The sequence below is a fragment of the Oratosquilla oratoria genome, chromosome 28 (assembly GCF_046742065.1).
Source record: "Oratosquilla oratoria isolate Oo_2021 chromosome 28, ASM4674206v1, whole genome shotgun sequence".
Classification (NCBI taxonomy): Eukaryota; Metazoa; Arthropoda; class Malacostraca; order Stomatopoda; family Squillidae; genus Oratosquilla; species Oratosquilla oratoria.
The window spans coordinates 31,768,782-31,784,402 of NC_134804.1; the positions used below are offsets into that span (position 1 = coordinate 31,768,782).

The 15,621-nt window shown below is 38.6% G+C and overlaps 2 protein-coding genes across 3 annotated transcripts in view; one reads left to right on the forward strand and one right to left on the reverse strand.

Annotated features, from left to right (window-relative positions):
• Positions 1-3,558, reverse strand: part of LOC143040281 (acyl-coenzyme A synthetase ACSM3, mitochondrial-like) — a 64,028-nt gene extending 60,470 nt beyond the window's left edge. For both annotated transcript variants that reach the window (XM_076211108.1, XM_076211107.1), the window contains exon 1: positions 3,516-3,558. In XM_076211108.1, the coding sequence (XP_076067223.1) occupies positions 3,516-3,546 (31 nt within the window). In that variant the 5' untranslated portion in view covers positions 3,547-3,558. The remainder of the gene's footprint in view (positions 1-3,515) is intronic.
• A 344-nt stretch (positions 3,559-3,902) lies between these two features.
• On the forward strand, positions 3,903-12,580 carry LOC143040282 (uncharacterized). The gene is made up of 3 exons (XM_076211113.1): positions 3,903-4,003; positions 5,625-5,776; positions 6,425-12,580. The coding sequence occupies exons 2-3, from the start codon at positions 5,639-5,641 to the stop codon at positions 9,980-9,982; spliced, it is 3,696 nt and encodes a 1,231-aa protein (XP_076067228.1). The 5' UTR covers positions 3,903-4,003; positions 5,625-5,638; the 3' UTR covers positions 9,983-12,580.
• Positions 12,581-15,621: the final 3,041 nt, after the last annotated feature.

The window sequence follows — 15,621 nt, forward strand, 5'->3', positions numbered from 1 at the left end:
GCATATATTTTATTTTAATTTTTTATTCTGTGTATCCATTTGGATACATGCCCACCGGAATCGCCAGCGCGCGCCACCTCCACCAATCTAGGGTAAGGCTCGCAAATATTAGTTACTTAAGACTACGCGAATAATAATTACATGCGTATCACTAACAAAATATGATTTTTGAATAGGACGTTACCTTGCGTCGTAGAGGCCACTTCAATGGGCAGTGTTAATCCACCAGAATCTTTGATCGTCTCTACCCGCTTATTCTTGTCTCTGCTTTCCGTGAGTCTGTTGTGGTATACTGTATTCCCTGCCCCAACCCATAGCTTATATATATATCCTTGTCAGTCATCACTCGTGCGAGTCTGATAAGTGTATTTGTGAACTTGTTTGTGATTAACTCCAATACAAGTACAGTACAAATAGATTGTAACATGCAGATGGTGTCTTTCATGAACAACTGTGTACATTTATGTAAATATGCATATATTAATAAACATTAAATATAAAGTTAAATATGAAGATCTGGTAAGTGTGGAAACAGTGTCTCTCCAATCTCCCCGTTCTGTGAGCTTTCATGTCCGTTCTACAAACCAACGTGCCTTATTTCCATCCTCTTTCACTTCCGCTAACCATTTTTTAAACAGGGGATCCTTTACCAGGCAGACTGAAAAGTTTTCGAGTAGTTTGACCACCTCTTCATTTCTAGATCACATAGGCTGACTAATCGAATACATACATTTTGCACTGAACCTCTGCGGGCCGAGATGCGAACAAAACGATCTAGCACGTCTGTTAATTTTCATATTCGAATACGTACATTTCGTACTGTGCATCTGTGGGCCGAGAAGGGAGCAGGACGATCTAGCACGTTGAATACGTTCCTGTTAATTTTCATCCTACGTAGGGCCGTCAGTACTGTCACTCAGTACCACCAAGCCGAAACCTGCTTACCGCTCTCCGAGTATTATGGGATAGCTTATCGGTTCACGGAGCCTAAACGGTAGCAGATTTTTTGCTGGTAAGCTACCGTCAAGGTTGTTACCGATAAAACCCGTAACTACCGGTAGCTGCCCACCACTACCCAAGATCTAAGAATATAAGGTCTAACCACTTCCGACCGAATTTCGAGGGAGTTGGCGCAGCGGGCCCGTGAACGTCACCTGGCTGCTCAAAGTGGGGTTAGCGGGTCCTATAGCTGTCAGTTGAAGCTGGTCCGTCGTTCAAAAATGACGTTACCTTCGCTCGCACTGCTCCACGCAATTAGTTATATTCTGACAAATATTATATAAAATACATATATAAATATATATAAAATATTATAGTTCCTGTCTATATATATGAATATATAATATATATGATATATAATATATAAAATATTATAGTTCCTGTCTTCCTTAGCGTTTCACAGTTTTCTTCAGTGTATCACAAAGAGAAAATGGACTCAGCCAAATGACGTCAGAAGCTGCGCAGAAGAATACTAACTGTCTGACCTGTATATTTAGACCTTGCCACTACCGTCACTCAGTACCACCAAGCCGAGACGTGCTTACCGCTCCACGAGTGTTTGGTATAGCTTATCGGTTAACGGAACCTTAACGGTAGCAGAATTATTGCCGGTAAGCTACCGTCAAGGCTGTTACCGATAAAACCGGTAACTTTACCGGTAGCTGCCCACCACTAGTCTATACCCGTCTGTCATACTGTGAGAACATAGCGCTCCATGTACGCATAAGCCACAATAAAGATTCCAATCTTCCCAGCCCCCGCGTTCCTATTGCATTCATAACTATTACTAAACACGTTGAAGGAATTAAATCTAGAAGTGCAAGACATTCGAGGTCAAGGCTATGACAACCGTAGCAACATGGAAGGTCACACAACTAGAGTACAAGCACGACTGTTGAAGGAAAATTCAATATAACTTTTTGTACCCTGTGCTCGGGGATATAGTTATCAGTTAAACCCTTGAGCAATACAAGATTAAAGTGTCGAATTGATAATGTTAAAGCTCTTCGTTATCAGGCTGGGGAAGAATATGATGAGTTTGTGGACATATCAGAGATAACAGATGAGCCAAAGGTAAAAACAGCTGAATCTTTAGTAAAGCAGCTAAAAGACTACAAATTTTTAGTTTCTTTGATATTTTGGTATGAAGTACTTTTTAAAGTTAACTATGTAAGCAAGGAACTACAAGGTAAAACAAAGGACTTTGATGAAGGCTTGGAATAATTTGAATAAACTATTATCATGGCTAAGAAATTATAGAGAGGAAAGTTTTAAAGATGTTCTTGCGAATGAATTGGCTGAAGCTGTTGAATTACATATCAGAGATAACAGATGAGCCAAAGGTAAAAACAGCTGAATCTTTAGTAAAGCAGCTAAAAGACTACAAATTCTTAGTTTCTTTGATATTTTGGTATGAAGTACTTTTTAAAGTTAACTATGTAAGCAAGGAACTACAAGGTAAAACAAAGGACTTTGATGAAGGCTTGGAATAATTTGAATAAACTATTATCATGGCTAAGAAATTATAGAGAGGAAAGTTTTAAAGATGTTCATGCGAATGAATTGGCTGAATCTGTTGAATTACCAATGAAGTTTAGACAATTTAAAGAAAAGAAACTACATAAAAGAAGACAATGTTTTCATTTGATACAAAATATAAGCCTTAAGATGACCCAAAAGAAAAATACAGAGTTCAGTTCAGTCCATGGAGTGCAGATTTGAACAATTTAAAAAACATGTAAAATTATTTGGATTTCTAAACAGGTTTCAGAGTATAAGGAAGGCGGAAATAAGGAAACACACAGCAGACCCTGAAGCAGTATTAACAGACACCAAAATAAAACAGAGCACTGATGGAGAGGTAGTTACTGAAAAAATAAAGACGTTGATGGCTGAAGAACTCTATGTTCTGAAACTCATGCTCTGTTTGAATACTTGGTAGTAAACAATCGATTTACAGTATTTTCTAATGTTTTCATTGCTTTGAGGATTTACTGAACAATGCCTGTAACAGTCGCATCGGGTGAAAGAAGTTTTTCAAAACTAAAACTGATTAAAATATACATATGTTTAACAACTTCACAAGAGAGACTAAACAATTTGGCAGTGCCATCTAAAGAAAATTACATTGCTAGAACCATTGACCTTGAAATTATTTTGAAAGACTGCAAAAAAAAGTCATAAAGGTATTTTTCTAAAAGACCTGTGTATAAGCAGTTTGTCTGTAATTGCCTTACTTTGTATTAAAGATAATATTGTCTTTCAAAAATTTCGTATATCAACCATTTATTTTTATAGAAGAGCATACTACACAAAATATAAACATACATAATTTTTTTTCTTAATTTGGCCCCGCGTTTCTTAGCACCGGCCCTGATCATGCCGCCTGTGAGCGGTCCTCTTCGAGTTCCCAAAGAGAAAAGAAGACATTCCACATTCCTTTTTCTTCATTGCATTCATAGTGCACTCAACATACACCACTTTCATACTATAATGTAAAGGTCAACGCCACTAACCTTCATGATAAATAGGCTTTGCTTTCATCATAACATAAAAGACGCAGTTTTCCTATCATCCGATCTGTTTTCTGTTAACCCTGTAATGAATAGAAAAGGGACACTTTTATTCTATTTGTGAATTGGTTCATGCTACGAGAAAAATAGAATTTCTAGCTCAATTGTTCACACCTTTCAAATATCTATCAATTTGTCCTTTTAGAATTTATATTATTTTTACTCTCTACAGTTTCCTTCAATGTATGTTTTATACCCCATACGACTTCGATGAAAATTAATTCACCGTTTGTGTTTAACAAAAATTCAAATGACAATTACAGTACGTATCAGAGTATCAAGCGCAAATATTTTGACTTGTTCACCTAGCTATTTTTCTGTGTTTTGGCTTAACTTTCAGCAAAATGTAAACAAAGTACGAGAGAAATAAAAATGAAGTTATCAAGGGTGATGGTTCCAGTGGCTTGAACAAGTAGCTGGTCGTGGCCAAGGTATATTTTGGTATTGTAATAATTCTGTGCCTTTGCAGTTATGCTGCCTACAATATATAAGGATTATGGCGTCTACATAGGTTGTGATGAAAGTATAGACAATCGGTTATGGTCTATGGATGTTTCTGTCCAGATGTAAGAATCAAAACAAAAGCTTATTGAAACAAGAAAATTGAAATACAACTCAAAAGGATAGTATGGGGAAATTTGTGGTGGTCGTAACAAAAATATTGAAATAAAATAAAATGTGAATGCCAAACTACTAATACTTTGCAATACTATTTTCCTGCAGAGATTTCAACTTTTTCTGTTATGTTTTTGAGATGTTTGTTTTTTTGTTTATTGGAAATAAATTATATGTCTAATGTTTACAATAGAATATGAATAATGTGACATGAATGGTGTAGGCTGAGTAGTTCATGCTTGCCTGAACACCAAAGAGGATTTGCCAAAAATTCACTTAAATGCAGCATCACATATTTACTTACTTAGTGAAGTTCTGAGGTCGATCCTCACAGCCGTAGTGGACTACCGCTGCTGCCAGTCCTGTTGTCCTTCCTTGCGAGGGTCAGTTGGTCTGGTAGTGTGTTTTGAGAGAACCTACTTATGGCAGTGTAGCCTGGCACTGGAGGCTCGTCTGGCACCTTCCACAGGAACCTGTCCAGTGCATGTTTGAAGCTGTCCACCGAGTATTTAGTTTTCTCTCTCACCTCCTTTGGGAGGGCGTTGAAGATTTTTGGACCCTCATGGCCTAGGCTGGTTGCCAGTAGGGTCTTAATCCTCACCGGGGCTCTTGATGGGAGAGTTTGTCTCTCACATTTACGCCCATGCCTTATACTGTGGTATGGCTTGATTGTAGAGGGCGTGGGGTCCGGAACAAGTCCCTCAAGGATTATCCATGTGTAAATGGCCCTGTATCTTTCTCTCCTCCTCTGTTGAGAGTATAGGCCTAGTGCTCCCAGGCGATCCCAATAGTTGAGATCTTGCATCCCTTTGATGCACCTGGTGTAGTTTCATGGCTTTGTAGTAATATACAGTTGTTGAATATCTTGCAAGAATGTTAGAATATGATACTGTTATCATCATCAGATGATGAAAATATGGTACTGTTTATGTAGGACAAATAGATGGATTATATTTTATTTATTTTTTGCTTCTGAGAGATCCATTTTTTCTATTAAATTTACTCCAAACACATATTGTTGCGGATACAGATATACCAAGGGCTTTTTTCCCCCTTACAAGGAAGGTAGCCAAGATCAAGTCATAACTCCACTCCTACCCACTTCTATTTTCATCCCCACACATTCTACTCCACTCACCACCCCTCCCTCCCTTTTGTTGCAGATGAATAATGCTAAAATCAATGTTTACGGTATGATATTAACTATTTCATATGAAGGTTAGAACAGAAGATGAGGTCATGCTTGCCTAAACATTAAAAAGAATTGGCCAAGAACATAGTAGATATGTCTTCCATTACTACATATCTAATTGTTTTCAGATATATTTATAAGGGTATTGTGCATTTTTACATTGTATTTCATATTCAGAATTTGCTTTTATTATATTTTTGTTGTCAACTTTTTAACTAGCTTATTACCAATTATTTGTTTTGCAGATTAAGCAAGCAAGATGCCAAGGCAGTGTCTGTTGTGTAGAAGTTTTCAAACACCAAAAACCACTGTGTTTGCTTTTCCTACATCATGTCATCAGAGGGCAGCTTGGGTTGCAGCTGTTCAGGCATCAAAGCCAAGTTTTTCGTTAGTTCAGGTACATAAATTTTCGTGTTTATTTCAATATTTTTCATAATGAATATATATTGGTACATGAATAATATTTCATTTTCAATTTTGTTATATGCTATATGGTGTTGGTTTTTGTTAGGTAGTCCATGGTGTCAGTGATACTGACAATGGAATTACAGAGGATACCACCCTCTTGGGTTCCTGCCAAAGGACCTTCAACTTAGAAATGTTGTAGTCATGTCTGGTGCAATTATACACAAGGCAGCTTGGTAGAGTACTTACAAGGGTTCTAAGCAGATGGTCGGTTTTGGTGAGGGGGGAGGGAATTGGGAGGTAAAACACCTGTTTGCAGACAACACTGCACTTGTTGCTAAGTCAGAAGATAGATTGGAGTAGTTAATGTTCGAGTTTAGGATGGTGAATGGAATAGAATGCTGAAAAGAAATGAGGGGAAAAGTAAGAGGATGGGATATACAAGGGGTGATAGTGGTAGTGGGTTGGAAGCATAATTAGTGGATGAGAGGCTAGAGGAAGTTGATAACTTTAAGTATTTGGAATTGCATGTAGCAGGGTATTGAGGAGTGGGGGGTTAAGTATAGAGTAAGGGAAGCATATACTTGAGTTATGGAATAATATTTTATATTTCTAAATCCATTTTAATGTGATTTTGCAGATTAGCACAAGAGGAAGACAAAATCAGGTTGGAATATGTGAACACCACTTCTACCCTCATGAGATCTTTCGAGGACAGAAGAAGCGCCTCCATAGGGAAAGTGTTCCTTCTGTATTTAAGTGCACTGATGACTGTAACCAAAAGGACATAAGTGAAAATACAACAGCTGATGTAGTTGACATATCCTATGAGAACAAGGACTCTCTTGAAACTTACAATAAAAATTTTCAGCATAAACAAGTGGAGACACAAGACATTCTTGACTCGTCAGATTTTCATGATGGCCCAGGGATGGGAAACAAGTGTGAAGATTCACTTAATAATGTAATTGGTGGTGTGGAATATGGAGTCATGCACTACACAGAAAACAGTGAAATGAAAGTGTGTATGGTAGGTCAAATGACTTGTTTGGTGTGTGGAAATGTAGATTCTGAATTTACAAACCATAACAAACTGGAAGATGATTTTGGAATGGTGTATTCTATTTTAGCTAACATAGTGTCTAAGCCAAAGAAACAATTGAAAGTTTATCACCACCAGGTATGCATGAGGTGTTTCAAATTGATATTGGAGGTTTCAGAACTAGAAGAGCTTATAAAAGAGAAAAAGAACAAGATAAAAATTATGTTTGAAAGCACAGCAAATCAAGTGGTGACAAAGCAGGGTAGTGTTGGCAACAAAACAAGGAATGACAAAAATGTTACAACAAATCTTGAATGTCATAATACAATAAATCTTGAAAGTCAGAATGCATCAAATTTCGAACATCAGAAGGAAGAGTCAAAGAGTAAGGCATTAGAGAAACCTGAAGTACTAGAAGGTATACGCAAAAGTTCAAGGGCAACAAAGGGATCAAGCAGAAAGAGCTATGATTGCCCTAGTTGTGATGTTGTGCTCAACAATTACACTCAATGGTTAGCTCATCTTAAGACTCACAGAGCAACAGTAGTGGACAAGCTGCCTAAGCAGAATCATCGTGAAACGGGGAAGACAGTGAATAGGAAAAGATCAAAAGGGAAGGGTTTGTATGAGTGCGATATGTGTCAGATGGCTTTCTTTTGTAAGCAGTCCCTGAGTCAACACCTGGCTTTGACACACAAGGGCATGGACTGTTCAGTGTGTGGCAGGTATTTGACCACAAAGGCCCGGCTAGATATACACTTACAGAAGTTTCATGGTATTGGAGAGGAAAAATGCAAAAGTATTGCTTGTCCAGACTGTGATAAGAGCTTCAGCACTAAAGCTGGCCTCCGCTATCACCAAAATGTTGTGCACCGCCTTGGTAAAAAGTACGAATGTGATCAGTGCAAGAAAGAGTTCTATTACCACGTTCCTTACAGGAGTCACATGCTGTTTGCCCATGGTGAGAAGAAAGTTGTCTGTGAAACATGTGGTGATCTTTTCTTCACAGTGGCAAAATTGAACATTCATATCAACGCTGTGCATCGAAATGCTCAGACATGGCTCTGTAAGGACTGCAACCAGAAATTTACCACTAATGCCTCGTACCGACACCATATGAATATAAAACACCAAGAAGCCAAACATAAATGCTGTAACTGCTCTGCAAGCTTCAGAAAGAAAGCTTCGCTTATGCGTCATCTTTGGATCCACTCCATTTTCCTCTGTGGAATATGTGGATTAAGGTTTACAACAACAGATACATTTAGGATGCATATGTTAGAAAAACATGATCGTGTTGTTCAGTGTAAGCCAAGGCAAAAAGAAGGACAGCTGCAGGTGGAAATGAAGCCAGAAAGTCATGCCTGTCATGATCCTCAGCAAAGTTTACTTCATCAGTCACAGTTAGATTCAAAAGATAAACTCACATCAATTGTGATCAATGATATATTGATTAATTCTGATTCCTATGACAATGCAAATCTTCAGAAGTTTAGTGTGGCACCTGAGAAGCTACCTGATAATGTTTTACAAGAATCAAATACTGAACTGCAAGATGATGATGAAGACCTAAAAGTTAAGAGCCTGTGTATGATGGATTCAGGACAAGATGAGGAAGAAGACTTGACTGCTGTTGATCATATGCAGTTTGGTTCTGTGGAGACATTGGAAATCAACACATCCCATGATGGAGTTGAGATGAGCCAAGGGGTCCCCTTGATAAATGTACAGATACTTAGTGATATGGAAATGAGCCAAAGCGATACCCTAGGTGACCTGAAAACATCCATGATGGCCATCGGTGAGGAGAATCACCTTAGTTCAGGCTTGGAAGTTCACCACCATGAACCTCATTTAATTGTTGAAGCTCAGAATGAACATCACAATCAACATCTCTTACAGGGTCACTCTTCATCACATGGAAATCTCATTTCAGACTGTAAGACAAGGACCACTCATACAGGTCTCATGCCTGACTCCCATGAACAGCATAGTCACATGCTTGATGATACCAGTGAATCTCAGCAACTTATAGCTGATAGTGAATCACAAGATCTTATAATGCAGCATGAATCTCATAATTCACTCTTACAGCATGAAGCACATTCCACCTTGATGAGTGACTCTCATTCTTCCATGATTCAGCATGATCCTCCGGAGCATTTGATGGAACATGAGGCACATGTCTCCATGCTTCAGCATGACACACATGATCATCTCATATCTTCAAACAAAACATCAAAACACTTAACAGATCCAAAAAAACAGGAACAAGTTCATCCAAGTGGCTCAGCAGAATCCTTAATGCCAGATGGGTCACATGTGCACATAGGACATGGGCAAAGAGAACCAAATATTCATGTTATCAAGGAATATGGTGACCAGAGAAATTCTGAGGAGCATCACCTGAAAATTACCATAGGTGATAGACTCATGGCAAATGACAAAACCGTTATTTCAGAAACAACTACAGAAGCTACCAAAGTAATTGAAGTTGGAAAAGTGAGCAACTGTAATGACGTGTTAAACAATTCCAAAGTCATCTGCTCCACTAAAGTCATTAATGTCCACCAGTCTTTCCAGGATGTTAACAGTTCTCTGCCCACAACTTCCCAGGAGCCTTCCATATCGTTAGAAACAAATAGTGAGCAACTTGGAAACATACCCTCTATTATCAGTGCAGTAAAGGTTCCAGATGACAGTGACTGGGCACTGGAGACCCAGCATCTGGGTAACCACAGCAGAGAGATGTCCATCAACCCACAACCACTGGCCAGTCACCGTGTCGCATCAAGTCCAAGTTGTCAGATGGATTCACTCATGTCAGGGGAACAACTTGATGGTCACAGCATCATGGCTACTTCCACTGCTGAGTTAGATTCACAGATGGTGATTGAACAGCATATGGAGAAAATAAGAGGGGTTATTCAGATGGACAAGATAGAACACGTGTTAGATGGTGGAAAGATAGAGAGAGTAGTAGATGTAGAAAAGATAGAAGAAAATGTAGATAAGATAAACAGGGTTGGTGGAGTTGAGAAAATGGATGGTGTTGAACTTGAGCCTTTTCAAGTGTCTTTAGAGAATAAGGGAGGAACACAATATCAATATGTAATGTACATTCCAGACCCAACTGCAGACTTGGAAGGGTCTTGAAAACAATGTGTCCTTCTTTTCTTAGTATGAATGGTATTTTTGTGAAATATATTTTTTTTTTTTCTAGCATGAATGGTATTTTAATGAATTAAGTGTATATATTCACTTTTATAAGTTTTTGGTGTCCCATTATTATTTAAATGATAGATGTTTTATTGTGATACTTTTTATATAATTTATATGTGCATATTACTAGACAGTATTCTTTGTAAGTTTGTCTAAAATGGATTTGATATTTAGGGCCATACCCTTTGGGAGGGCAGGGAGGTACCAGAAAATGTGGAAGTTAGAAAATTTAAAAATTCTAGGGGGGGGGGGAGTTACCCTCCCTGCTCCCCCAAAGGTTGTGGCTCTGATAATACTTTTATATACACACTTGTAGCTCACAGCTGTTCTAGTCCTGTCTCACACCGTCATTCTGTACAGCCTAACACTATTGTCTGTATTCTCTTGCCCAGTACTGCAGTGTTTTATAGTATTGTTAAAGACCGACTAATTTCTCAATGTACTGAACTATTTCAATCATTTTGTAGTGATTTTACCACTTTGTCATTTTCTAGTCTTTGCATGTGTATCCCCTTTCAGTTTATCCATGTTATACATAAGTTTACTTTGAAGTTGTTTCCATTGAATCTTCAATATCATTCTATACCAGGACCTCAGTCTATTGATTCCTGGTAGTTATCAGTGTTTATTGTTATTTTTATTTAATTCATAGTTTCCTCAATTATGCTTCTACCTTTATATATTTTAGATTTTTTATATAATTTTCTTTCAGATAACACTTGAAGTAGACCTTATGAAAAAATACTTATTTTTCATGTTTCTTCTTTTTTCATACGCAGCACATTCCACACCTTTGCAGCATATTGTTTGATAAAAGAGTATTAGGTAAAATTGCAGTTGATGCCAAGATTTTATATGTATCTTTCATAAGCATGAATTCAGTCAAGCTGAATACCTTTTCTTCAGTAAACTTCCCTCAGTAATTAATACTAATAATATGACAGAATTAACATAATTTTATTGTACTGTATGTAATTTTTCCTAAAGTAATGCAATGGAAAAAAACCTGCACCTAACCACATTAAACACAACCAACCTAATCAAATTTAAAAGAAAATATTTATGGTAAATATATATATATATATATATCGTTGTGGTATGGGTGTCGGTGGGTGCATGCCTTTGCTGGCTACCTCCCTCATAAAGAGGAAGAAGCTTAAATAGTTGAAAAAATTGAAAGGCGATTGTGACAGGTTAAAAGAAGCGAGATAAGATGCAGGGCAAGGTAAATAAAAGCAGTTAGAAAGCAATGGACAATGAAGAAAATATCAGAGATGAAACAAAAACAAAGTGGGTATGGATACACAAGGAGGAAAAATCCCCATGACAACTGACAGCCTGAAACTGTTCCCCATCCATGTATTGTTGGAAGCCAGTGACATAGAAACAGTCTCACCCTAATATAGAATAAACAGCAATTCAACATTTCTTCCCAGAAAGATGTATAGGAGGGTTTGTGGCTGCAATTCTCCAGCCAGTGAAGTTCAAGGTAACTCATATCACTGTTCTTGAGCAACTTTATACTTCAGAATTGCCTTTGTATTCATATTCTAGAACTTTTTCACACTCCCTATCTGCCCCATAATAAGAAATTCCCACATACCCCAGAAATATTAATTTCCATATTGAAAATTATTTTATATAGATTCCTTGTATAATGTAATGCCATGAATTGCCGCATCTTTGCAACTGGGTAATTATTCCTGTACCCCGTTTGTTATCTGCCCAGCTTTCAAATGTGTATCCTAAATATGTTTAGTTTGTCATAACTCCAATTTTTTTTCTATTGTTTTACAACTTATTCCTTGTAATACTAATGTTCTAATATTGTCATGTTAGGCATCCTTTTGGTCCAGTGATGCTCATTACATATTGTCTCTCTATATACCAAGGGCTTTTCCCCCCTTATAAGAGAGGTAGCCAGTTTGTAGTCAGGTTAATATTTTTTTATTTCCTGAAAGGCAGACTTGGGGAAAATGTCTTCATTAATAGCCTACATTTCTAGGGTCTGCCCACAACTGGATAGATTTATTTTACATTAGCCAAAAAAGAATGTAAAATATTGGAGGACTAATGGGTTTGGGTCATTGATCTGTGGATATAGGAGTTGTGTCCACTCCCTCCATTGTCAGTAGTAGTAATATCTTTTACCAAAGTTCAGCTTTATTCTTATTTGGTATTTTTTATACAATTTAATTAAATTTACTGATGGTCACTGAAAGATCTCCTTCCTCTTCCAGCTTGTTACCCCTTCAGTATGATGGCATATGCTAGACTTTTATTTGGCTCAGGAGATATCACTGTAGCTACAGGGTTGAGACTATTGATTAACCACTTCTCTACAGTGCCATGCTCTGCCTATTTTATTCTGTGTGATGTGATGGGTTTTTATTCAGCTTAACAAACATCACTACCTGCACTATTTTTATCACCTGAAAATTCCTGGAAATGTTTTAAGCAATTTTTTCTCCATTGACGACACAATTACATGCTGAGACTTTTATATTTATTTATCTATTTATTTTGTAAATTATGAAAATAAATTATCTTTTTAGATATGCACTGGCTTTTGTTTGAATCCTATGATCATCTAGAGTGATGTTGACTAAACAGCTTCCTTACTGAAGAAATTAATAAATTTACTTGATACATACATACATACATATACCAAGGCTTTTTCCCCCTTACAAGGGGGGTAGCCAAAAAGAAAAAGGCATAAAATCATTCCCACCCATTCCATCCCTGAATACACTCCACACCCCTCCACCCTCCCTCCCATCCTAGCACCTCCCGAATGACGGGCCATCCCTGCACCCTGTCCACTGCCCTGGGTCAGAAGCAGTGTCGCAAGACACAGCACATCCACAGCAAGGTCGCCTCATCAAATCGGTGACCCCCCCTCTCCGTCCACCCATTGCATAAAATGAGAGGATGGGGAGAAATCCCGTCGGGCTGCGTCAAATTTTGCTCACACATACTACCTCACCCCCCATCCACCCGCCCATTCCACCTCATGCAATCACAATATCATCCATATACAACCATTCTCCATTCACCCCTGTCTTCTGTCCTCTCCCGCCCTTCCTCAAGACATTCCCCTTCCCCAAAGCCCCCTTCACCCCATCCACCCACCTCACCCCAGGACGTCCCCTCACGTTCACTCCCCCCACATCCGCCTTCCACACCTCTCCCACTAGTCTTTCTTCACTCATTCCCTCCATGTGCCTAAACCATCCCAAAAATAAAAAATTTGCTTGATGGCAAGCAAAATAAATGGATGAATACTGATAGTAATGATAGCTGATCAAAATATATTCAACTATCACATATATCAAGGGCTTTCTCCCCCTTACAAGGGAGGGTTATCACAGACAATTTACCCATAAAATCATGCATAAGGTAGAAACCTTTTTAGTGTCATTTCTTTGTGAAAGCCATGTAAAAAAAAAAAAAAAAAAAAAAAAAAATTAACTTAGTTGAACATGGGACAAATTAATTCTTGGGTCATAGACTGACATAAATTATATGTGGAAATTTGTTTGAAACCTTTCATGAACATGAAGTAATGCCAATTGTAGCCCTACATTTGATACTTTCTGTACATCACCATCTGTGTCCCAACATGCTGAACAGGTACATTACCCCTAACTTGGATGTGACACCAACACATCAACTTCCACCAAATCACGTCATACCATCAATCCACCCACTCACCAATGTTATCACAAAAGCCCCTGTCCAACCCAACATTTCTTTCTGACCAATTTACTTTAGATCACTATTCCTAGTCTGAGTCCTCCTCTCAAGTTCCACCTTATCAATACATTCCCCACCTCATTTAACAAAACATGACAGACTCCTTGAATACCACAATCACATCCAAACATACACTTTCTGATGGTTTTCATACCAACTCACTTCCTCCACTGTTGCCATATACATATGGAAAAGGTGGCTGGTAGGGTTGGGTAGATTTAGGACTGCAATACTGCTTAGAGTCAAGGTTGCAGCTGTTGATTCTGGTACTGGTGTTCACTGATAAGGTCAATGACAAACTATTTCTGTGATGAGGACATGCACTTCTTCTGATTTTACCACATTAGATTATTCTTGAGTTTAACAGAGACTAAATGTACTCTCAGCCTCAGTCATTTCACTTTTGGCAACTCCCAGATAGAAGCAAGTCCTGAGAAACACCCTTTGGAGGTGGTGGGCCAGCAGTTGGCATTCCTCTTCTAGACATGAGTTCCTGAGTCTTGCCCCAAGATTTTGTTATCCTCTTTTTACGAGGAAAATGAGGTGAAGAGAATTGCAGAACTTTGAAACAAAATTCATGACAGGTTCAGGGTGCCTGAGGAAGGTAACCTTTGCTACATGCATTATTGTAATTGGAACTGGGCCTTCAGTATATGCATTGGGTAACAATTTAGCTCCAAGAACCCTTTTAACCCCTTGAATGCACAAATGCACACCTAGACTTAACGCACTTAAGTCAATCACAGGAACAACATTTGGACAAAACAAAGAAACTAATATAACAATATACAAACAATGCATACGCTCAGTGATGAATTATGCGAGTCCTGCATGGGCTCCTAATCTCAGTGAGACACACCACAACACCCTTCAAATCATACAAAACAAAGCCCTAAAAACAATTACAGGCTGCACAAATACATCACCTACAGACCATTTACACCATGAAACAAAAGTCCTCAAAGTCAAGGACCACCTCGACATGAGAGGCACACAAACACTTGCTGCAGCCACCACAAACACATCACACCCGCTACACTACATAGCAGAACACCCACACACACCAAGAAACATTGAAACTACACCCAAAGACCTTTATTACGCACAGATACTCTCTTCTCTTCCTCCACAACCACCAAATACCAGCCTCCGGAAACATATTCATAATCATATCACTCACCGCTCCATTAACACACTGAAAGACAACACACTGCTGCATGCCAGACCCCCTGATATTCACCCTTCTGAATCCTCTCTCCCACGAAAGGACAGAGTCCACTTGGCCAGACTGCGATGCGGTCACCACCCAGCACTTCTAAGCTACCAGAAGAGGCTGGACGACCGTGTTGTGAACAGCTGCCCAGGATGTAACACTTCACCCCATACCATACAACACATAATGGAAGACTGCATTATACACAATCATGCACGCAAACAACACAACATACACTCTATAAAGGATTTGTGGGAAAACCCAGTTTCGGCTGTGGCCTTCCTTGGGGAGACGGGACTGCTCGGACAGACAGTCTAGGGAACGACAACAACAACAACCCCTTGAATATGACGACTCCTACATAGGCGTCATGAGGCGTGAGTGAGTATAAGAGGACGCCAACACCAGCTTCCTGAATATTTTGTAGTTGTAGCTGAGTGACCCTCTTATTTTGTGAACAGGCTTGATCACTTTTTCAGTGGTTACAAACATTCTGGGTGAAAGAGAATGAGTATAACAGCTGTAACTTTATATTTTATTATGTGTGTGATGTGATGCATCATTGTACATTAGGCAGCTAATGTGTGCACAAATATTTGACTTG